General features: G+C 38.0%; 2 protein-coding genes across 3 annotated transcripts; both read left to right on the top strand.

Annotated features, from left to right (window-relative positions):
* The first annotated feature begins 7,239 nt into the window (after nt 1-7,239).
* On the top strand, nt 7,240-13,187 carry LOC127642316 (ankyrin repeat and SOCS box protein 2-like). The gene is made up of 10 exons (XM_052124921.1): nt 7,240-7,360; nt 7,567-7,836; nt 7,957-8,076; nt 8,277-8,446; nt 8,548-8,703; nt 8,792-9,037; nt 9,137-9,308; nt 9,918-10,488; nt 10,582-10,735; nt 11,348-13,187. Exons 2-10 carry the CDS (start codon nt 7,574-7,576, stop codon nt 11,497-11,499), a joined length of 2,004 nt encoding a protein of 667 aa, XP_051980881.1. The 5' UTR covers nt 7,240-7,360; nt 7,567-7,573; the 3' UTR covers nt 11,500-13,187.
* A 336-nt stretch (nt 13,188-13,523) lies between these two features.
* LOC127642315 (ankyrin repeat and SOCS box protein 2-like) lies at nt 13,524-24,966 on the top strand. Of its 2 annotated transcripts, XM_052124919.1 has the most exons (8): nt 13,524-13,675; nt 15,911-16,190; nt 22,866-22,985; nt 23,124-23,293; nt 23,500-23,655; nt 24,070-24,315; nt 24,481-24,652; nt 24,824-24,887. In XM_052124919.1, exons 2-8 carry the CDS (start codon nt 15,919-15,921, stop codon nt 24,876-24,878), a joined length of 1,191 nt encoding a protein of 396 aa, XP_051980879.1. In that variant the 5' UTR covers nt 13,524-13,675; nt 15,911-15,918; the 3' UTR covers nt 24,879-24,887. The 2 variants fall into 2 exon arrangements, with proteins under 2 accessions (XP_051980879.1, XP_051980878.1); XM_052124918.1 differs by having other exon boundaries at nt 24,481-24,966.
* The last annotated feature ends 34 nt before the right edge of the window (nt 24,967-25,000 follow it).

Below are 25,000 nucleotides of genomic sequence, written 5' to 3' on the forward strand. Positions count from 1 at the left end.
TATGACTGAATTTTCATTTTTGTGTGAACCATCCCTTTACTTAAGTTATTTGCCTATAACGTTGACTCTCTCTGAAGAAAATTCAATTTTGCAAATATGCTTAACACTCACTTATGTATACATGAGGGACTTTTGTCCATTTCAAAATTAGCATTTCTTAAAAAAAGAATGGCCTGTAATTGGGCAAGATTCCATTACAGATGATTCAGCCAAATATGTGAGGAGGCTGCAGGGAGGCAGGATGCGAGGCAAGAGGGACTGCGTGGGAAGAGATAGCGTGGGGGACGGGAGACGTGTGAGCTTACCCAGTCTTTTACTTTAGGGCCACGATGCTTTTCTAAGGAACCTATTTAAAAAACGAAGGACAGAAAACACCCGCCCCCTCTGTAAGCATTGCCTACGTGAAAAGACTGAGAGATGAGAGTATCCTTGCTTTACTTTAGCCTACTGTTGGCATATGTACACCACCATTGCAGTGGACTGAGACGCATCACACGACGACGTACTGCTGAAAGTGAAGTAATTTTTGGTAGTAACGCGAATAACGTTGTGGTTTTGAAGTGGAAATCCTCTGTTCCGCAGTGGTGTGGCGCGAAAATGAGGAGGCGAAGCAGAGATGAGGACAGCTGACAAAAACTGCGTCACTCAGCAGACTGAAGTGGGCAACCCCCGTCCTTCCCAAAGGAATCACTAGCCTACTTCATATAAATAATAAAATAAACAAACAAACTGTCTCGCGTTATCATATAGAATAAAACAGTCGGGGCGCGAGAAACAAATAAAACGTCAAAGCGCATACACTTTTCTGTTTAGTCGTATTAAATTAACATATCCTTCTTCTAAACAGATCACCTGCATACTGCAGAGTCAAATAAATGCCATAAAAACGTGTCATTGTAATAACATAGCTTGATAGACAATTCTGAACACTGACAGAAGAAGAAAATGGTTGGGAATACATACCTTCAGGCTCCTGCGTATAGGTCTCTCGATGAAAGAAAGGTCCTGCAGGTCATCTATCTGTCCAAACAAACTGGCCTGACTCGGTGTCATTTTGGTGATAAACATCGGTCCTAAGTTTCTTCTGCGTAAATGTGTCAGACGCGAATGTCAAAGTACTGTCATTATTGCGGCTTCTTGACTCTGAATGACTGGCGGGATTTCTTTGATGAAGACAGGATGGTGCTCCCACGACAAACGCGTCCCCCTGGTTGCTAAGCTTGATCTTTCACTAATTGATTTGCGTGGTAGGGATATTCAGTTGTCTGTGCAGTTTCTAAACACGCTTTCAGGAGAGGCGCGTGCGCTGGCGGCTGAAAAACACGCAGCACATAGTGAGGGATTCCGGTGATTAAAGTGTTGACAACTTTCCGAGAAAAAGGTGAATTTGATGCGCATTTCCCGACTAGAGCAGTTGCTTGTGGTCAATGTATGCTGGTGATCATAATGAAATCCACAAGGCTGGGAAAACCACCCATATTTGGCTTTTTTTTTATTTTATATATATATATATTTTTTCATATAAAGCAGAGATCCTTAATCAAGATATTCCAAAATGGGCGTTAAATGTAAGATCACACTTGCATCAACAGCTAATGTGAGCTAAATTTGCATTTTAACCTGGACACACGTACCTGTTCACCCTTCACCTGCCACGGTTGACGTTAGCTCGCTAATAACACAACAAACTTGAAAAAAAAGAAAAAAGGGACTGTCGAAAACAACACCCCTCAATAAACACTTTTGCTTATTTAATTCTCATCTCGGTCCGAATAATCACCTTTTTCTACCCCAAAACGGTAAGCGGAGCATTTCACTAAGGTACATATTTTATATTTTAAAACCCTGTGTGGATATGCTAACAAGCAGTTATATTCAAACCACGCAAACGCACTGCACCAACTAAACTGGTCTCCATGGAGACAGCATGCCACAGCAGTTCAGAGCGGTTTGAGCGTCAGAGGGTCGATTTGAAGTTCGTCATCAGAATCGAATAAGATCTGGAACGCAGCTAAACTGAATGGTTTGTCTGTCATGTTGTAATTGATTACGTTTACTTAGACGTAATATTCTTAATATGGCTAATCCCGGGAAAATGTTCTGTGCGGAATAATCTAATTTTTGCCTTGTGCTCATTGTGTAAACGTGTAAAACCAGTGCCCACTATTAGCAGACATTTAAATACACATAATTAAAAAATAAATAAATAACTCTATAAATAAAAAAATAGACTACTCTAAAAAGCTAATTGTATAACCTTCCCTGCAATCCACTTATAATGTGTTTAAAGTGTTTTTTTATTTTTCATTTAATTTTCTTTTTTTTGCACCAAAACAGTCACTATTTAGTAATATATCATATTTTTCCATCCTGTCTCTGACCCTTTTTCTGAAAGCTCGTTTTGGTCTAAGCGTCTTTAAACATCAATGTAAACGCCCATTGTTATGATTGGCTAACATCGTGCAGCCCCTCGAATACACAGCTCGAATACACACATATGAAACTCAATCGGAAGAAAGTGAACCAATTAATAATTGCAAAATAAAAATAATTAAATAAAACAAAACTAAATATCAGGGTTCACACAAAACGCACACACATCACATTTTATATGAATAGAAGAAACTGTTCACTCAAGCACAGCTGCACATAAATCAGTCATGATATTTGAAATATTTGTGAATTAAGCTGGTTACTTAAAGGTGCACTAATTAATTTTTTCCTCATTAAAAAAGTTTAACTCCTAAAGACATGAATTGAAGTTTTGATATATATGCAGGAAATTATGACCACTCACATTAAAATGAAAGAATTCAATCATATCAGTAACCTTATAAAAAAAAAAAATATTCTACATGGAGAGGGTCTGCACACCTGGGCTGCCATGTTAGAATCACATGACCTGCTGAATACTACTCGCTTAATCTCAGTAACCGTCAGGTCCCTAAAGTAAAGTTAGTATTACTTTAGTAAATTCAAGGGTGGTGATGTAGAATACTGTGCCGAATTAAAATGTTTTCTGCTTCTCGCTGATTCTTGAAGAGCTGCGTGTTCAAGAGCTTGAGACTGGTCAACGAGTAAAAACGCACATCCTTTGCCTCGTGCTGCTCTGTCCACTGAGCCGTATCCATCTACAGAGCCATGCAGGTACATTAGCAGAGGTTTGCACATGCACTTTATGTAGAAATGTTATTTAGTCTGTGTAGTCTCATGTGGTTCTGTGTTAGTTGTTTTATGTAGCACCATGGTCCTGGAGGAACGTTGTCTCGTTTCACTGTGTACTGTACTAACTGTATATGGTTGAATGACAATAAAACCACTTGACTTGACTTGACTTGGGTGGCCCTTTTCCTCTTTGGCCCCGGAGAACACAACGGCTTTGTTTTTCAAAATCAATTTGAAATGTGGACTCATCGGACAAAAAAACATAGTTCCACTGTTCTACTTTCCATCTAAGATGAGACCGAGCCCAGAGAAGTCGGCAGCGCTTCTGGACAGTGTTGATGTATGGCCTCTGCTTTACATAGTAAAGGCTTAAAGGGGTCATGACATGAGAAACCAAATTTGCCTTGATCTTTTGGTATATAAGAGGTCTTTGTATCATTAAAACGTCCTGCAAGTTTAATATTTTAAGACGTCCTCCCCATTCTAAACGAATCATTTATTTAATCAAGCTCAAAATACAGCTTGTTCTGGATTCATGGTTAGAAGTGACGTGATGGTTAGAAGTGACGTACCAGCGTTTGCATATGACCGCCTCCAGCACAAGATAACTACGCTTTAAGCGCAAGACAACTACGCTCATTTCGTATCGCCGTGCGCCTCACAAGTGTTCAGTCGATGGACAACGAGCTCTGACAGAGACTACTTGTGCACAGGAAAATTACGACGCCACACAGATGTGCTGTTCCTGGCTGTGGTCAAACAAAACCTCTGAATAAGCTGCCGAAAGATCCAGACGTCAGGGAAAAATGGATGCAGTTTATTTTTTGCGGACGTCCCAGTCACGGCAGTGTTAACTTAAGCGTTTGTTCTGTACATTTTAAGGATGACTGTTTTGTGAACAAATCTCAATATGATGCTGGCTTTGCCAGAAAACTGTTGCTCAAAGATAAGTCCGTGCCGACTATTCTGGGAACAACAACGACGCTAAACTGTAAGTAATCTATTTTAAACTTTAAACTACTTTTTAAAGCGCAATTTCATTCATTATGAATAATCACAGTGTTTTTACTTAGTTTACTTGCATATTGTTCTGGCTGGGGCGTCAATAATTGATACATAGGCACTGACGTTAGCCAATCATAACAGTGGGCGTTAACACTTAAGTCTTAAATGGAAAACGCCTCCAAAACAGACTGTTTGAATCAGAGGATGAGAAACAGGGTGGGAAAAGGTCATAAATCTCTAGATTTTAAAAGTTTTTCTTAAAAAAAAAATATATTAATACTATAATTGCACCTAAGGGAACATAATAATACAATAAAAAAACCCATGTCATGACCCCTTTAACTTGCATCTGTGGATGCAGCGGTGAGTGGTGTTGACTAACAAAGGTTTACTTAAGTTATCCCAAGCCCATGTTCATGATATCCATTACAGATAAATGCTGTTTTTTAAGACAGGGATGTCTGAGGGATCAGATATCACGTGCATTCAGAAAAGTTTTTCGTCTTGTATCGTCTACGCACCGAGATTTGACCAGATTCCTTAAATCTTTTAACTATCTTGTGCACTGTAGAGGGTGAAATGCCCCAAATCCTTCCCATTTGTTTTTGGGAAAAAAAAGTGCTGGATTTTTTGCTGAAGCATCTGTTAGCAAATTAAGTCTCGAATGATCTTTGCGCTTGAAGGACCAGGCTGTTTTTAGAGGCTCCTTATATACTATGACATTATTGCATCACCTGGTTTACATCGCCTTGTTATTTCAACTCATCAAATTGTAGTTTTAAATTTCCCGTCTCAACATTTTTGGAGTGTGTTGCAATCATCTGATTTGGAATGACTGTACATTTTCAAAAAACAATAAAATGCACAAGGAAAAACATCATATAATGTGTAGTTGTAGTGCTTTCAATATAGCAAGGGGTGAATATAATTTACAAATTACTCCTTTTGTTTTTATTAACCTTTTCCATACTGTCCCAACTTTTTTGGAATTGGGTTTGTAGATGAATGTAAAACAGTTAAAGGATGGGCAAGGAGGAGGCGAGAACCGGCTTGTCAATATAAATAATAATTTAATGAAAACTCAAAAACACATAAACAAACATACATGACGGACATGCCCGTAATTCTCTCTCTCTCGAACAATCATCACCGGCCGCCTTTATCCCTCGCGCGCCTCATCAGGCCGATTGCGGACCGGGCGCGCGATATTCCGACCCGGCCCCGCCCCGCCCCCCTCCGCTCCACAATGAATCTCCCATAACAGGTGAGGCCCATCACTCTCCGCTTCACCTGTCTGACGTCTTACTGAGTGCCAGTGGCTGGGCAAAGGGTGCGACATTGTACAAGTGGGCACTGATGTCTTGCTGTAGAGGCAGTCTTTTGCTGACAGACTGGTCCTTTTGATGTCATAAAATCCACAACTTCCAAACTTGCTGTTTTTGCAGCTTGGTTTAAATAAATGCTCTTTTTCAGTTCTGAAACTTACAGTTTGTTTTTTGTTTTTTTGTGGAATGAACTCTTATATGTCAAAAGATAAAGGAAAATTTAATTCCTCGTGTTAAATGTTTGTGTATTTGTAATAGGCCTACTTCACTGATCAGCCACACACTCCATTGAAATGGTTTTTTTTTTTCAGTGGATTATTTGCTCTTACATGGATGAAATGAAAGTACAGATAGGACATAATATATCTGTTCATTCAGGTCAGTAAATAAGAAGCCAAATATTTTCAGGAAGAAAAAGGTGTAACTGTAATCCATGTAACAAACTGTTTGTTTTACTGTAACAATTTATGCGATAATAAACCTTACAATGTAAATGGAAATGCTTTAGCTATGAAAATAAAGGTTCAGAATAAATAAAAAAACAATCATAGAAAATTTTTAGTCATATAGATTTTTTTTAACTAATGTTGACATCAAATATAAAATTATTTTATTTTCGTTTTGAATGCAATATTAAATTTTATATCTAATATTAATTTACAAATGTATACAAGTTCTGTATTCGTAGGGTTTTTATAGCAAATGTATGATCAGGTCAGTGGAGAGTGAATAAAATCTAATATGTTGGAAATATTTTAACCAGTTGGTGGTGCCAATGTACCGATAGTGTTGAGGAACCAATGGGTTGATGAAGTCAGTTATTTTTATTATATTGAATTAATTTCTGATTGTCATATATTTATATGTATGACATTTCTTCAGTATATATTTTCTTCAGATTTGAAGAATCTGCTTGCACTGTTTTGAAGCTCCAAACTACAGCCACAGGGCTTCAGTTGAAAACATCTGAGTCATTAATTAGGCCAAGAGACCATCTCAGATGTATACAGCGTCATTGGAAAATACAGCTAGCTCATGCAATATTTCAAGACAGCTGCCTCTAAAAATAAGGTCACTCAAACACTAGACCTCATGAAGACTGTCAAGAAAGTGACATTTAAAATTTGTAAATAAAAAATTATTTAAAGCTGCATAGCCTGTAATATATTCAATTGTGATAATTACTATAGGATACATCAGGAGACATTGTGCAAATTTGTATAGTACAGTGTAGGAATGTCTATAGTGTACATGCAAAAAAATCTAATTTCACAGTTGCAGATGCAAATGTGCAAGAGGCAAAATTATTATATTTTCAAGACATGCTGCAGTACATTAGCAGCACACCTGTGCTTGTTCTGCATGTTACAACATGTTTAAATTGTTTCAGAAAATGTCTTAAACATATTTAATCACTGAATGAATTGCAGTATTGCTAAATTTGAACCTCTATTTATTATAGCCCATTCAGGGAAGCCTATTCAGGCTATATTTTCCAGTTTAATGGGAAAATACTCACATACACCCAAACTTAGTAAACCTTTTGTAATACTATGGTAGTAAACCTTTTATTATACTCTGGTAGATCTTCTCCTGCAGTTTCTTGGCCCACATGCAAAGATCACGCTACATTTAAACCAGACATGCTCTCGTAATCATGCTAGCTAAGCAAAGATATTAATAAAGTAATCAGTTTGTTTACCCCATGATATGAAATCAAGACCTATATGCAGACTCTTCATAAAGACAGCACACAGCAATAAAGCTCAGTCGAGAAGGAGGACTTCTTAAGATCAGAATTATCATTACAAACTTACACCGCCTTGCGGCCTCTCCTGCAGACTCCTATTGATATCCTTTGAAAGGTAGGTCAACTTCTTAAGCATTAGGATTAGAACTGTTTGGAGCTAGTTGTGTGAAATTGACCATCAAATGCATTTTTTCTGAATCAAGAAGTTACCCTTGTAGAGATATTTTCAAGTATTATTAACTGACTAATCAGTGCTACATTTGTTTGTGTTATAACAAGTATGACTTGTTGGTATTTTGACTGAGCACTTCACCATTCCAGGTGCAAAATGGCAGCTGCCAGACTGACAATGCCTGCCTCAAGGACAACAAATAATGACCTAGATGACTACAGTGCTTACACACACATGTCTCAAGAACAGCTGTTGCAGATAGCTATTGAACGAAGTCTAACTGATACCAATATGACTCCATGGCAGAATGGGCAATTCTATGCCCACACACAACCAACTGCCCCCTTAGCTACACGACAGCCACCATGCAACTCTAACCAAACAAACCCACCTGTTGCTGCCTCTGCCAACCCTCCCAGGTGATTTTTTTGAGGTGTCATACAGCACTACCACATGCTTCAAATAAACAAATAATTAGACAACTAAACCAATATTATTATTGAGTCTGAATGTAACTTTATTAAATGTCTTACTTTTAGTGAGAAATGTGTAAAAATCAACAGAGATACCATAAACCATATTATCAGTAAAGACAATGGAAAGATTATTGCCTGGACAGGGCAGAATGGACACCTACGGGTCACAGTGGAGCCTTTGAAGTGAGTGTCTGGAAAGATCTCATATACTGTATATATTTCCAAGGGGAAAAATTTTCATAGCTTTATTTGTAGCCAAGAATTTAAGGTACGTAGTTATTTATAAATTGTCTATCTAAAATAAACTTACTCTGATAAATATTCACTGGAGTAAAGCTCATCCACAAGACTTTTAAGACTCACTTTCATATTTGTTCTTTCAGTGATGTAGACCCTGTTCTCTCAGCCATTTTGAGAGGGGATGCAGAGGCTTTAAGAAACATTATTCATTCCAAATCTAAAACACTTGATGAACCCAATAAAGATGGCTGGATACTACTTCATGAGTCTGCGTACTATGGTCATGTTGAGTGCCTTAAGATTTTGCTCAAAGGTGAGAAATGAATCAATTCTGAATTATGTCCAGGCAAGACTCAAAAAGCACATTGACAAGAATCATATCCCACATAGTTCAGTATTGCATCTTTCCCACAGCCAGGCCAGATACAATCAACAAACGAACAAATAATAATCAGACGCCACTTCTTTTGGCTGTGAGTCGCAAAAACGTTTCTTGTGTCGAACATCTTTTAGAGGAAGGAGCTAATCCCAACATTGCAAATAACCAGAGGGAGACACCTCTGCACAAAGGTATGTATTTTGTTGTTTTGAGAAGTCCAACTGTAGCCTACAACTGCATGGAAAGAGGTCTGAATCATCACTTTGCTGATTTTTATAGCATGCGAGAAAGCAAGTGAAGAGATAGTGGGTCTTCTTTTGAGGTTTAGAGCTTCACTATCCACAACCTGTGCTCAAGGTGGGACTCCACTACATGAAGCTGTGAGAAACAAAAACATAGAGATTTGTAAGATGTTGCTACAAGCAGGGGCAAAGCTCTCAGTCAGAAATGTTTATGGCATTGACCCTCTGTTTGTGGCTGCTCAGTGTGGCGCAGCTGAGGTGCTTAACTTCTTAATTGTAAACGGTAAGTATCATTATGATTGTAAGATGAGAAAATAATTTCTAGTGATTACTATACATTTTAGTCTTGTGATTAAGCGATTAAGATCAGTTCCTTCTTTAGGAGGAAATATCAATACCCAGGCAAACGATGATGCCACCGCCTTGTTTGAGGCTTCTAAAAATGGTCATGTTGAAGCTGTTGAGATTCTCCTGTCAAGAAAAGCAGATATTAACAAACCCAACAAGACTGGATTACTTCCCATTCATGCTGCTGCAAAGAATGGTCATCAAAGGTTAGTGCTTCAGTTTAAAAGTTCATTTCATATTCAACTACTTGTATTATTCACCCAACAATAAAAATTCTGTCATCAGTTACTTGCCCACATGTCAGTCCAAGCCTATATTCTTTCCAGCATGGAAGACCAAAGTAAACATTTAGCAGAATGTTCACGCTGCTCTCCTGAATACAATAAAACAGGATGGGGACCAGATTCGGACAAGCTCCAAAATGGACGATAAAAGCTTCATAGAAGTCATCCATATGACTCATGCACAATATTACAAGTTTTCTGAAGACATATGGTTGCTTTGTGTGAGGAAACAGATTGACATATAAGTAATTATTTACTGAAAATCTTGCTTGACAGCCATGGTCAAAAATAACGTCTTTTGTATGGAAAAGATATGGACATTGCACTATGAACATCTTTTGTATTCTACGGAAGAAAGTCATATGGGTTTCGAAAGACATAAGAGTGAGTAAATGAAGACAGGATTTTCATTTTTGGGTGAACTATTCTGTTACTAAGGTAGGCTATTGTTTCTTCACTTACATATCTAGGTATTGATTTGTTTTTGAGGAATTAAATACTGTATCTCTATCTATTTCTCATCACCCTCAGCATTGTTTCCATCCTAATCCCTAAAACTAATATGGCAAAAGTAAGACGTTCTGGCATTAGTCCTATCCACTTTGCCGCAGAACGTAACAGAGATGATGTTCTAGAGACCTTGATTGAGACTGGATTTGATGTCAACGCCAGGCTGTCAGATGATTGGTCAAAGATGTATGAAGATCGTCGCAGCACAGCTCTGTACTCGGCTGTGGTAAATAGAAACACTGAAGCAGCTGCTATGCTATTAGAGGCCGGTGCCGACCCAAACCTGGACATTTTCAACCCCCTGCTAGTGGCTGTGAGGAAAGGATGTATGGAAATTGTGACCTTGCTGGTTAAGCATGGTGCCAATGTCAATGCACTGCTTCCAACTCATTCCACCAGCTTTCCAGCTGTTTTAGTTTTCTGCGTGAGGCACTTGGCAATGATTAAGTACCTAATGGACAATGGATGTGATGCACTATCATGTTTTAGCTGTCAATACGGCAGTAACACACATCCACCCATAAAGCTAAGAGGAAATGGGAGAGAATCAATTTATTATTTGAATGATGAACCATCAGACAACTGTGTACAGGTACATGTTTTATTTTAAAGGATGATGGTCTCTTTAGATTTTAATTTATTATTTTCTTCTAAATTAAATTAATTTATTTTATTTATTTAACAGTTTTGTGAGATAATCTCTGCTCCTTCAGCCTGTGGGTGGGTGGGACCCATCATAGATATGTTACTTGACTATGTTGGTAATGTTAAACTCTGCTCGAGAATAACTGAACACCTGGATAGCAACACAGATTGGGCCCATATTAAAGAAAGATCAGGTATGTCTACTGTTTATATCTCTTAAAGGAGTAGTTCGACCAAAAATGAGGTCTTTTGTCCATAAAATGTAAATCAGTAGTGCCCAAAACTTTCAAACTCCAAAAAGGATAAATGTTCACGTGAGAACTTCCTGTTGAATGAAGCACATGTCAGCTCTCGTCTGAACATACATAGAAGAGTTGGAAGAATTTTGGTAAAAAAAGGAATGATTTCCCACCCAAAGTGATTGTATCACTTTAGAAGACATTAATTAAACCTCTTGATTCGTATGAATTACTTTTATGCTGCCTTTTTGTCCTTTTCGGTGCTTTAAAGTTTTGGACCCCATTGACTTGCATTGTATAGACAAAGATACCTCATACAACCTTCTTTTTAAAAAAAATGTTTGTGTTCTTCCGTAAGGAAAAAAGTGAAGTGAGATTTAGATGGCATGAGGGTGAGTAAATGTTGAGAGAAATATCATTTTTGGGTGAACTATCCCTTTAAGCATTCTATTTGATCTCTTTATTTGCAGAATTGACAAATTACACTTAAGGCAGCTTAATTAGGTTTTAAACTTCAGAACTAAAAATGTAAAATGTTATAAGTAACCTGAACTCTTTCTATTTCAGTTCTTCCTTGTAGATTGATGCATCTGTGCAGACTCAAGATTCGTCAACGGATGGGAGTCCACAGACAGAGACTAATCAAAGCTCTTCCTCTACCAGGGAGACTAATCAAGTTTTTGAGATATGAACAAGAAACATTTAAGGATAACCTGTGATGAACAACATTCTTAATTATTATCAGAGCATGTTGCTTTGTATTCTTTTTTGTGTGTAATTCAATTTAGATAATCTTTTTTTTTAGATATCTGAAAATAGCTGCCAAATGCAAATTATTAGGTTTATAATGTTTGTAAAGGTAGTTATTCTCCATACACCATATAGAATTTAAAATAATATTCAAATGTATAATATGCACAACAATTTTATGTCAGCTTTTTAGAATATGTAATTTTATCTGTACATGCATAGCAAAATCTACATCCACACTGAGGCATTTTATAAGGTGACTACTTAAGTGTATTTTTTTCTGGTTAAGTGGATGATCTTAAGTGGATTTTTCTGGTTGCCGTAACACAAGGGAGTCAAAGTCCAGAACCTTCATTCTTGCTCTTCAAAAACTATGTAGCAAAAATACTGAAACATTACAAATATAATGTAATCCTTTAAAGAAAAGCATTAGGTAATTGAAGGAATTTTCTGCTTTAATGCTTTAAAGATGTACAGAGTACAATGAACTAAATTAGTTTTGTAAATTAGTCAACAATGATGTAACTTGTCTGCTTATACAGATAAATGTTGTACATCTTTGTGTATGGATTAGCATCAAGCATTATCAGTATTCCTGTGAATTTCCTGTGTGTTTTTTTCTTTGTTTGAGACTTTCTATGTGGTTTTGCATCAAAACAAAATTTGATTAGGTCTACTGAAAGGCAATCAGAGAGTTGCTCTCGCTGTGTGTGAGAGAGGGTGGGGATTGAGTTGCTTAACCAAAAGCACAGTTGTTATGTAGCTCAAATAAGCAGCATGGTAAAGTGAACCAGCCACAGTTACAAAACTAAACCTTAAATAAGAGGTAAAATTGTTCATTGGTAACTGAATGCTGAAGGTCTTGTGATATGTGTATGTTTAATGGCACTACTCACCTTGCAACATTCTAATCTCATACTGCTAACTCATGCAGCTAACTGTGGTGTAGATAAGCTCTATAATTAGCCAGCCATAATTCAAATGCTTATGCAAGACACATGTAAATATAGACTCTACCACTTTGACTTTTTGACTTTGATCTGAACTTCAACCTAAGATAATCATGTCCTTTTAGAAAATAAAACACATATTTAAAAAGAAAAATATTTTAGAAATATATCAAGCTGTGAAATGTTTTGTCATGTTTAAAAAATAAATAAATAAATGAATATGGAAACTGCTGGAGCTAAGAAAACGAAACAGTTAACAAAGGTAGAGTAGACTCAAGAAGTTTCTTTACAGCCCAAATATACCAAAGGTGTCTCCTTTTAGACCACTGGAAGACCTAATAATGAACAGCAAGGAGACACAACTGCAGTGCAAATCCACAGACCTTCTTAATGTACTTCACACAACCCTCTTGATTATTTGATAATGTTTGTCCAATATTCATTATCTTGCAATGGTACTAAAAAAAGACACTGTTATATCTGACCATTCAGAAAGTATGCAAGTTCATAACCTTGATCATATGTCCACATTACCTTAACACAACAGATTTGCCTATAAATAAATTATAAAAAAAAAAAGTTATTGACACAATGTTATTTCATGTCTTGTTTGTCTTGTAACCTTGGCTCGTCTGTAACCTGACACAACAAATGCAGTGTAACAGTTTAACCCTGTTAAGCAATAAAGGCTTCACTAAGAAAAACAATATGTTGCAAAAAAGACTAATGTAAAAAGGAAAGTGAAAAAAATCACCACCAATTCTTCAATTACTGAGGGAATCATCCCCAAATCAGTTTATTATGTGAATAAATCTAGTTCAACATTAGTTTTCTGCAATATTAGGTATTATATGATCAAATATTTCTGGATGCACTTTTCTGTGGTTGTTGTTGTTGTTGTTGTCATTGCACTATTGCTCTGTCCCACAGACCCTAGGTCTGCAACCACTCAAGAGCAGCCATAGCCAAGAGGTTAAAAAACTTGGCACAGTACATATCACATGTACTCTCCCAAAACATACTCTAAACAGTCGGGTGTGGGGCGACAGTTAAAGGCAGGGAGCTAAAGTGGTCTCCGTGCAAACAAGTGTCAAGTGTGCTACACTGAACATTAAGAAAAACTTTCAACTTTTGTTCAGGAAACCTGAATCAATTAAGAGAGAAAAAAGGGAAAAAACATTGTGAAAAACATTGGGTAAGTTTTTTTAAATTTTTTTATGGTGTGATAAGTGTTTAATAAGAAAGTGATCATAAAGTAACCGGATAAATCAGTACATTAATATTGTACAATTGTCATTCAGTCATGGTACTAAATCTAACTCTTTGATTAAAATTATTTGTTCCTTTATCATTCTGTGAAATTAAATGAAACGCACATTTTCTTCTTTGGTCTGCATTTCACAAAATCAATAATTGCATTCTACAGTGGAAATTGATGGGAAATAAGGTCACAGTGCATGAAGCTATGAATTTCAGAGTTCAATTTGTATATGCTGAATCATAAATAGGCCTGAATAGATACTAAACTTTGGGATCTTTCAATTAAACAATTGGCCGAGATATGCAGCTAAACTTATGACTTGCAAAACACAATTCAAATTGGCAATCACATAGTACAGCAATTTCATAAAATTGCTAAAATCATAATTTACCAAAAATATGTCTAAATTACCATCAAATCACAACACTCAAAGGCGAACTCACTGAAAAGTTACGTCTTATTCACGAACCACCCACAATCTAGTTTAACCAGGCATTAATGCAGAAATAGCACTGCATTGTAATATTTTCGAAAAACATGCCTCCTTTTTCATGTAAATTAGGCTCATAATAGATTACCCTGTGGCAGGGCGGAGGGCGGGGCCGGGTCGTGATTTCCCTTATCAGGCTAATCAAGCCTCTGAGAGGGATAAAGGCCGACTGCGGTATATGGTGCGGGAGAGAGAGATCGTTTACGGGCATGTCCGTCATGTGTGTGTTTTTGTCTTTTGTTTAAGTTTATCATTCAAATATTATTTACATTGCCAAGCCGGTTCTCGCCTTCTCCTTTCCACTGCGTTACATACACCTTATTCACAAAACACAGCACAATTTGTGCTATTACCATCCACAGAAAGTAGGCGGTAAATGATCAGTTGAACTTCACAGATCACATCGCAAAGCAGATTTGAACTGCACAAAATTAAAAGATGAGACCATTCCCACTATATCTGAGTATGCTACACAACTCCTTGTCCAGTTATTTAGATACTGGACTACTGCAATGCTCTTCTTGCAGGGTTTTTCCATGTACAATCAAACCTCTGCAACTGATCCAGAATGGGACGGCATGTTTGGTATTCATCTAAAAAAGACCAAGAGAGTGCACGTCATGCCTCTCTTAATCTCACTGCACTGGCTGCCAGTGGTTGCTCATGTCTAGTTGAATGCACTGATACTCACATATAGAATAGCTAATGGCTCTACACCCCTCTTTTAGTCGCTTTATAAGCACCATATGACAGATTCACTAAGAATGAATTGGACCCGCTAAAAGCAATGAACAGCATCACTTCAATCCAGACACCTGGATCACCTTTTAAACATGCAGAACACTCTTCAACATCATTTGATATATATTTGATTAATTACTGCTGAAATGATTGGTTGAAAATGTACACAAACATGTCTTTTAAAGAAAATTTATTTTACTGCCTACTTTCCTTTGGCAGTAATAGCGCAATGTAAATTGTGCAGGGCAAATTGCACAAAGATTTGTGAATGAAAAGCAACCTTTAATGAGCCTACAGAGAAAGGAGGAGTGTTTGTGTGGAAAGGAATGGCAATGACTAAATATAGCACTGATTGCACCTGCTAAACAGGTTAGTGAATAAGATGCCGGTATTTACGTTGAAATACCATGCGCAAATATGGCACAACTGTTTTGTAAATCTGTCCCTATGTGCCCTCCAGAAGCTTGCAATCAGCAGGTGAGTGGCGCCTTATGCTACCATCTCAGAGAGGCACAAAATCACTTCCCCTTCCCAATTGCACCAAGCAGCCGATTATCTCGCCACTTCTAAGAAACATCTAAAGATGCTTCGCTTCCATGACCACTTGACCCAATCCTACTAAAACTGACGATCCTCTTCTTATACAAAACAGGAAAAAAAATCTCAAATTATTCTTTCACTACTGTCTCTCACTTTCCTCTGTGCTTTTAATTCTCTGCACAAATGTGATACTTTGCATTGGAGCAATTTCATATTATTGCCTCCTTGGATGATAAGCTTTTGTTTTATTGCTTATTTGTAAGTCACTTTGGATAAAAGTGTCTGCTAAATGCATATCTGTAGATGACTATGTAAGCAATGCTACTGTATAACAGATGTTTGTCAGGCAGGTTTCTTTCATTATGTAATTGATTTGTTTTGATTGTCTTGATGCTCAGAATCCATCATGGCTGCTGCCAGAGTGTCTATGCCGGGTATCACAGGAACCAGTATGGAATTTGCTGACTACAGTCTCTATAGCAACCTGTCTGATGATGAGCTCTTACAGCTGGCAATTCAGCGCAGTCTTACTGATACCCATAGCTCTGTGTCTGGGACTGAAAACACCGAGCCTATTGTTGCTCTGAACAGGCCAGCATCATCACGGCCAGTTCCACCATTGCGTCTTCCTCAGCAGCACCAGCCTGCACCAACTGCATGCCCTGCCAATCCCCCCAGGTACAAAGTTACATTTAAATCTCACTAATATTGGGATTCATTCACAACAAATTGCATATTTGTGTATGTTTACAAGTTTATGTGCACAGAAAACTCTCACACAAAATTTCCATATTTGAGTAAAGCCAAGATTGCCTTTCACAAAACCAGCTGAAAAACAATAAACACATTTTGCATAGTCCTAGGTTATGCAGGACCTACAACAACAAATCAAGTGAGACTTATGGTGAGGTCACTTTGTTCTTAAATTGGTGAGTGCATATCTGTAAAATATCTGCACACATTTTCAACTTGTTTCACCTTTAAATTGACATACTTTTCTTTCAACAGATATTTATTTTATATATGTAATCCAGAAAATAAAAATATATTTTGTCTATGAGGATGCAGGGTGATTTCCTTGAGCAGTAATTTTTCAATGTAAAAAATATGAAAACATGCATTTGATAAGATCAAAACAAGCATTTTAATGTATTGCCATGTGAAATTTCCAGTCATGCTTTGATGATGCAGCTCACAGGGAGGATCACAATATCACTTACAGATGCATAGCAACTTCTCAGATGGCAGACACAACTGCTTCACACCTGTTCCTCTTCATTCAATGGCAAAATACAACATTAGAAAGTGGTCCAAGTGGAGTACTGCAAGAAGTTCACATGTCATAATGTATAAAAATAGAGACACTATCCTTTACTGTGCCCCAATTCACTTCTTTGGATTCCCCCTGTAATCTGACATTAAGAGGCTTAAACTCTTCCTGTAGACATACTGATTCCTGATGCCCTTGGACCCATTATTAGAAGTCAGAAATTAACTAATATATTCACCAACCACTTTATTATGTACACCTGTACATCTACATATTCATGTGATTATCTAATCAGCCAATTGTGTGTCAGCACTTCTTCAGTTAATATTCACATCAACCATCAGAATGGGGAAACATTATCTCAGTAATTTCGACAGTGGCATGATTTTTGGTGTTAGATGGACTGGTTTTAGCATTTCTGTAACTGCTGATCCCTTGGGATTTTTACACACAACAGTCTCTAGAGTTTACTCAGAATGGTGGTAAAAAACAAAAAACATCCAGTGAGCGGCCGTTCTACAGACAGAAATGCCTTATTGATGAGAGAGGTCACAGACTGGTTTGAGCTGACAGAAAGGCTACGGTAACTCAGATAAGCACTCTGTACAATAGTAGTGAGTATAACAGCATCTCAGAATGAACATGTCAATCCTTGAGGCGAATGGCAAAAACAGCTGAAGAACACGTCGGGTTCCACTTCTTTCAGCCAAGAACAGACAGCTGAGGCTGCAGAAGAACTGCCGCTCACTGAATGTTTTTTTGTTTTTGGCACCATTCGGAGTAATCTCAGCAGTTACAGAAATAATCAAACTAGCCTATCTGGTACCAAAAATTATGTCCCAGTTGAAGTCACTGAGGCCAAATTTTTCCCCCCATTCTTATGATCGATATGAACATTATCTGAAGATCCTGACCCGTATATGCATGATTTTATGCATTGCACTGCTGTCACACGACTGACTAATTTGATAATCGCATGAATAAATAGGTGTATAGGTGTCCCTAATATAGTGGTCGGTGAGTGTACATACACATATATTTAAATATATACTGTAGTCATGTCCCCCTGAAGTTGATTTCCAACTTTAAAAATAAACAAAAATCAAACACTGTGTGGCATTGTTTTGTCAAATACTTTAATCAGTTCATTGAGATAACTGTAAATGCTTTCACACATGGAATAAATCATCAAAGAACATTAGCTCTTGTATGATGCTGCATCTATGCGGCTAGGTGTCCATGCAACATCAAGTATTTTTTTATTTGAATAGCGCTTTTCACAATTCAAATGGTTTCAAAGCAGCTTTACAAGAATGGAGCTGTAATGTCTACAATGTTTTTTTGTCATCATTGTGCGGTTTGATGAAAAACGTGATTGTAGATTAAGCCTTCAAAAAATATATAAGGCGACTGTGTTAAGGAACACAAAACTCCATAAAATGTTAGTTAACTGAGAAAAATAACCTCACGGGACACCAGGCTCACAGGAGGGCCATTTCCCCTCTTGGAAAACAGCATGAATATAATGGCAATATAAATTAACAATGTGTAATATTTCCTTTTGTTGTTTGGCTGACGAAGTCTTTAGTTGGCAATTAAATTATTGTCTATGTATTCGATTTTAAAGGGTAACTAAACCCTAAACCAACTTTTTTTAGTTAATGATCAGTAAGAATGGGGCTTTTATAGTACTGGTCTGTTAAGAATGAGGCAGCGAGGAGAGAGGATCTAAATGCAGTTATCTTTATTGACTAGAATACAGGCAAAACACAAAGGAAAGCCCACAATGGGGAAACAAAACATAAACTAAAACAATAGGGCAGGAGGACACATACCAGGCTACAACATACAACGATCGACAAGGAGTGAACAAGAAACAGGGCTTAAATACACAAGGACAGGATAATACAAATGATGAACAGGTGTGAACAATGACACAAAATGGCAGTGATGACGGCAGGTGGATTGTGGGAAATGTAGTTCGGACAAAGACAAGTGAAACCAGGGCAGACAACAAGGGAATTGTGACATGGTCATTGATTCAAGTAATTTTTTTGACATTTGTGTATAAAGTGTTTTAATTCTACAATATATGGTGTAAAACGTCTGAGTGCTGCCCTCTTCAGGTTGAACGGTGGCTACTGCAGTTGAATTTTCCTATTGGCTGTTTGCGGTACTTCGTGACGTAACCGGTGACAGCTGACGTAAGCAGGTTCCAGCTCACCACGCCCTTGGTACGAGCTACCAGGCCCATGGCAGTATAAAAACCATCTCGTTTCGTCAAAACCACTGTAGCGAGTCAGGAGTTGGAATTGCGAGTATTGAAAACGATCAGGATAGAGTATTTTAGCATCTATTTAGCATAGCATTTATATAGTTATTTAGATTATTTTGTGTAGCCTAGGTAGTTAATTAGCATATTTGTTAGTGTAGTATTGTTAGAAGCATAGTTAGTTAGTAGCATAGTATTGCATCAGTTAGGATAGCTTCAAGTTAGCGTAGATTATCTGTATTTAGTACAGTGGTCAGGATGGTACGTAGGTGTAGTGTTTCTGGTTGCAACAGCACTGCTGGACTGTATAGCTTTCCAGCAGACTTGGAAATTAGGCGCCAGTGGTTGCATGTCCTTGGCCTGGAAGACCGCGAGTTCCCGCCTAGAGCTGGAGGAGTGTGCATACTGCATTTTACGCGGGATTGCTTCTCCAACGCAATGGAGGTGGAAATGGGCTTCTCCAAACAGCTCACGCTGAAAAGCGACGCAGTGCCAAACGCTGCTCCTCCTGCATGGACTCCACCACCGCAGCGGCGTCTTGAGGTGAGTGATCATATATATTTGAATCACAATTTATGGTTAGGCTAAAGTTAATCCTCTGGGGTCGACAAACGCGCATTTGCGATGCGGGAGTGTTAAACGTATTGCACCCTTATACATAGTATTACGGTATTGACTACCTGTATAGTTTTATTTGGAGGTATACGGCCCTGTGTCCACAGACAATTCACCCTCCTCCACTTCAGATGAAGGTGGGGGAGAAAGGTCCTCGACTTCAAAAGACCGCTCCGTGGCAAAGCTACTTGCGTCACTCCAGTCACTCTCCATTTTAGAGTCTGACAGCAGCTGTCAATTAATCTGTCACTACGGGTCTCAGGTGCACGCCCCCCCCCCCGCTCAGCCCCGCCCTCGGTTCGTCCCCTCTATCCCCGCTGGGGTCTTCCCACTTTTCGAGCATTTTTCAAATATTGCTAGTGGGTGGAGTCAGACTCTGAGCAGGGGTTTAGTTACCCTTTAAGAGAGTGTATTCCATCCTATGACCAAGATGATGCAGGCAAAGGTCAGTGAGGGGGCATCTCAGTCTGTCTAAAAGCTTGTGATAGTTCATATCCGGTGAGGGCCAAGTTCAAGGTTCAGGCAGTGAAAAAATGTTTAATCCCCTGGCAGATCGGTGGCCCTTAGCAACTTTCTTAGTTTGCCTATAGAGAGGACCAGCACTGGGTACAGGCTGCAGTTAGTAGTCATCACTCGATGCATATCGGGGGGAGTGGGACATCGTGCCGGACTGAAGCAGGATCTGGCAGGCTCTGGTATATATTAGGATATGTATCCCGAGGTTAAGACATAAAAACAAATTGAATAATGTTGGTGTAGATGTTATTCACTTTAAATGGATAGTTCACCAAAAAAAGAAAATAGTCTCATCATTTACTCACACTCATGCCATCCCAGATGTGTATGACTTTGTTAGTTCTGCTGAACATAAACAAAGATTTTTAGAAGAATATCTGGGTTCTGTAGGTCCATATGATGCAAGTGAATGGTGACCAGAACTCTAAATTCTCCAAAAAGAAGATGAAGTCAGCATAAAAGTAATCCATAAGACTCCAGTTGTTTAAACAATGTTAAAGCTCTTTTCCTTGTCAATTTATCTAAATAAAATATATGCAGACCTGGCAGCTTTTAGCCTGTCTGTAGCTAGAGAATCTATCCTTACATGCACTGCAAAACACCTCTTCTTTTGTACTTTTCCCCTCATGTTCCATTTTCCGAGCTGCTCACTTATGATAGAACATGATAGTGATCATTGTACCATGGTGAAGGGCTTTTCTCTTTAACCTTCTTTAATCAAAGGGGGGTGACACTATATACAGCGCTAGAAAAGATCCATATTTTCCGTAAATACATAAAGTTCTCCTTAACTGTTTGGCTTATTGAATATTTGAGACAGATCTGGAAGATTATTAGTGAAGCTATCTTCAGTGGTCAAAAGAATAGTTCTACCTGATCGCTAGCACAGCATAGATTGAGTGACCTTAGCCAAGCACAACATGCAAGAGATATGGACTCTATAGTAACTACTAGAAAATCAGCAAATTCTCGACAGAGATTTTTGTTTATATCAGACGATATCACATTAAGCACTATCACTTCAAAATAATTAAACTTGTGTCCTGACCTCTGAGTAACACAAAGAACATCACTGCAAATTGTAGGCTTATGTTTATAACAATAACATAGGGGACTCATTAAGACTAATATATTCATCAGATTTAAGATTTTTGTCAAAAAGAGTGAATCCAAACTATGATCTGTAATAATTTCATTAACAGTTAGTGCTTTGTAGCCCTATCTATTCAAGATGTTTAACTTTTCTAGTCTGGCATCAATCAAATCTAAATTACTAAATGATGGTTTTATGTTTTGTAGACAGTTTCTATATAATATCTACGTGATAGGGTCTCAATGTGTTGTGGTTTATGTGACATGTGTGACATCTCAAGGCAGATGTTTGGTTAAGCAAGTCTGTCTGCTTCCTGACCTGCGCCAGACAAATGCCAACACTATTAAGACTGTGAGCCAAATTACTAAAGAAGAGAGCAGCACCTCCCCTGAAGGGATAGAGTCAGTCTCTTTTTAGCAGGTCAGGTCTACCCCAAAACCATGTCCAATTGTCTACAAATCCTATGCTATTCTCCGGACACCACTCTAGCCATTGAGTAACATTAATCTACTATAAATCTCATCACTGTGACGATCAGGGAGGAGGTCAGAGTTTATTACATTATCTGACATCATTTTTGCAAGTTCACACTCCTCTTTAACGTTATCTTTAGTGATCTCCAACTGACTAAGCTGGACATCACTATTGGCGATGTGAATAACAATCTAGAAAATCTGCATTAAGCTTTAGCCAGCACTTGTAAATTTGATCTGATGTCAGGCCCTCTGGCTGCTGACAAACATTCAATAATAGTGGTTGGAGTCTCCTTAAAATAGAATCACCTATAACCAGGGCGCTTTCAACAGGCTTCTCAGTGGGTGCACCACTTAGTGGGGAGAATCAATTGAAAATCATAACAGCAACGAGAATGTGGTGTTGCTTTTCTGTGCAAGTATGCCATTGAAACATCAACCAACTGCCCTGCTGCGGGGGCTCTACAGCCAAAACCGAAGTGTGTGTGTTGCTTGCTGTACTACCTGCATCCGAAATAATCTCTAACAGCTTCTCTTTCTCACTGACCTCCACTAGCATTCAGAGGAGTGTCTCTAACTCATTAATCTTCTCACTGCTGATGGATGAAGCTATAGTAAGCATGTGGCTTGCAGTACAAGTAGTGATAATGTGTGCTGATGCCATGAATTACCACAGTTGTTTGTTGTTGTGGTGGTGGTTTCTGAGCAGTGGGGGTTTGAGATTGATGCAATAATCCATGTAAAATCGCAGAATGCACAGTTGAATTGCAATAAAAGTTTAAAAAGCGGAAAAACGGATGCACAATTAAAGATTAAAATGCTGAAAATAGAAAAATAAGCAATGCTAAGCAGGCCACAAACACAACTCGAGCAACATGACAGCAGCAACAATACATACACAAAATATTACTGAGTGCACCTAAATAACATTGGTCAGTTTTGAAAATGAGTTGGAGCAGATGAAAACTAGAAAAAAGGTTGAAGCAATTCCCTAACAGATGTCCCATCCCCTTTCAATGGTGAAATGATTCCAGTGATGGTGCAATCACTTGAAAATTAATGAAGCATAAAATGAATACTCATAATTTAAACATGTTTTTTTTTTCTCCAAAAGAGAATTAATAAATCCAGAGGCTGTGATCTCAGAGAGTCACTTCATTACTGGCAATGGCAAGCGAATGATGGCATACCGAAGATATGATGGCTCTATGCAGGTCACACCTGAGCCTGAAGAGTGAGTAGTGTAATCTCCCAAAACTCCCAATTTGTCACATGAACACACAAAAAAAGGTTGTTGCATACCAGAGGTATATTTAACATCCTCTCACCTACAACACTTAATTCATCAAAATAAAAATGGTTTCTTCTGTAGGGGGATAGAGCCAATTGTTAAGGCCATTTGGGATGGAGATGTTGGAACAGTGAGACTATTGGTTAAGAAACCTGAGTGCAGCCTCCTTACACCAAATAAATATGGATGGATTCCTTTGCATGAGGCGGCATATTATGGACAAGATCAATGTATTAAAATTCTCCTGAGAGGTAGAGTACTATTCCTGCTCATTTAAGAATTACTCTTTTGCATATAATTTAGCCAAACTCTGAAAAAGGCTGACAGCCAAAACGTTGGTAAGAAAAATAAGAGCCTATATTTTGAGTTGTGCAGTTATATTCTCTCTCACTTCTTCAAAAAATGTAGCCCAACTCTTACATTGCTCTTGCATTGTTAATGAACCCCATTCTCATAGCTCAACCTGGGATGATTAATCGGCGCACTCTAAAGGAACAGACTGCTTTAATGTTTGCTGTGGCCAGGAATCATTGTGAATGTGCAGAGATTCTACTTGAGAATGGGGCTGACCCTGATATTGCCAATAATGACAAGGAAACTCCCCTTTACAGAGGTACCACTATTCATTTATCAATCACATTGATCCAAAATTACTTACAGAACCCTTATTACAGGGGCAACCTTAGGTTACAGGGAGAATTCAACAAAAAATTAAAACTGTGATGTAATTTTACTCATGTTGTTCCAAACCCATATGACTTTCTTTTTTGTATTTAAGTCTCAGTCACATTTGAGTTCTCCATACAATGAAATTAAATGGTGACTGTAGTAAATAATGACCGAATTTACATTTTTGGGTTAACTATCCTTTTAACCAAGGGCACAATAGTGAAAGCTTATAAAAACCTGGATAACCAAACCAGGTCTTTAACCACAGCAATGCATTTTATATAAATTCTTATTAAAAAAAATGTCCTTCTGTGGTGTGATGGTAATGTTATAAATTCTATATACTGTATATCTCTAGCTTGTGAGAAGGAGAACACAGCAATGGTTGTCATGCTATTGAACTATGGTGCCTCTGTGAATAAGAGCTGTATTCAAGGCTGGACTGCTCTGCATGAGGCTGTGTGCAGAAACAATCTGGAAATCTGTGAGATTCTGGTTAAAGCTGGAGCCAAAGTTGGCACACCCAATATGTATGGAATCACTCCTATCTTTGTGGCAGCCCAAAGTGGAAAAGTGGACGCACTTCGCTTTCTTTTAAAAAATGGTAAAAAAACAAAAGTTAATTCTAATGGTTTGCATGCAGGGTTGTCTTTGAGTTAAACCTCGATCTCATGATCAACAAAATCCCTCTGGCCATCAATTGTGGCTTTACGTGTGATATTTGGCACTGCTAAAAATGGGCTAGTCCTGTATTTAATTTCTCCATCAGGTGCAGATCTGAACAGCCAGGCTGCAGATGGGGCCACAGCACTGTATGAGGCCTGTAAGAATGGCCATGAGGATATTGTAGAGTTCCTGCTTTCTCAAAACGCAGATGCCAACAAGCCTGGAAAAACAGGACTGTTGCCAATCCATATTGCAGCCCAGCGTGGCAATGATGGGTATGTAGAATTGAATGATCCATTTGTAAATAAAGGTGATACAGGAGATTTTGGGAGAAATTTGTAATGTTCTCAAATCAAGTTTTTTAAAAAAATTTATTAATATGCAGAGGACATTGGTTCTTAAGAGTTTAGGTTTAGTAAATCTCATGATCTTGCATTAATTTTCAGCAAAGACCTCCTCACTTACGGGTGTACCCACAAAAATGTCAGGGAAACTAAGTAAGTCTCAATGGCTGTTTAAAACCTTGCTGTGGCAACAGGGTGTATCTGTAACCTTAACTCAAGAAGCTTGACTTTGTAACAACCAGTAGTAGGAGCAAAATAAAAAAAAAAAAAAAAAAGAAT

This window comes from Xyrauchen texanus, unplaced genomic scaffold, assembly GCF_025860055.1.
Source record: "Xyrauchen texanus isolate HMW12.3.18 unplaced genomic scaffold, RBS_HiC_50CHRs HiC_scaffold_544, whole genome shotgun sequence".
Classification (NCBI taxonomy): domain Eukaryota; kingdom Metazoa; phylum Chordata; class Actinopteri; order Cypriniformes; family Catostomidae; genus Xyrauchen; species Xyrauchen texanus.

What these genes read in the sequence shown, in the direction of transcription:
- LOC127642316 (XM_052124921.1), top strand. Translation starts at nt 7,574, where the DNA reads ATGGCAGCTGCCAGACTGACAATGCCTGCCTCAAGGACAACAAATAAT. An exon ending in GCCTCTGCCAACCCTCCCAG is followed by an intron (nt 7,837 to 7,956) that starts GTGATTTTTTTG and finishes TCTTACTTTTAG; the next exon opens with TGAGAAATGTGTAAAAATCA. An exon ending in GCAAAGAATGGTCATCAAAG is followed by an intron (nt 9,309 to 9,917) that starts GTTAGTGCTTCA and finishes CATCACCCTCAG; the next exon opens with CATTGTTTCCATCCTAATCC.
- LOC127642315 (XM_052124918.1), top strand. Translation starts at nt 15,919, where the DNA reads ATGGCTGCTGCCAGAGTGTCTATGCCGGGTATCACAGGAACCAGTATG. An exon ending in GGAAACTCCCCTTTACAGAG is followed by an intron (nt 23,656 to 24,069) that starts GTACCACTATTC and finishes GTATATCTCTAG; the next exon opens with CTTGTGAGAAGGAGAACACA. An exon ending in TCGCTTTCTTTTAAAAAATG is followed by an intron (nt 24,316 to 24,480) that starts GTAAAAAAACAA and finishes TTTCTCCATCAG; the next exon opens with GTGCAGATCTGAACAGCCAG.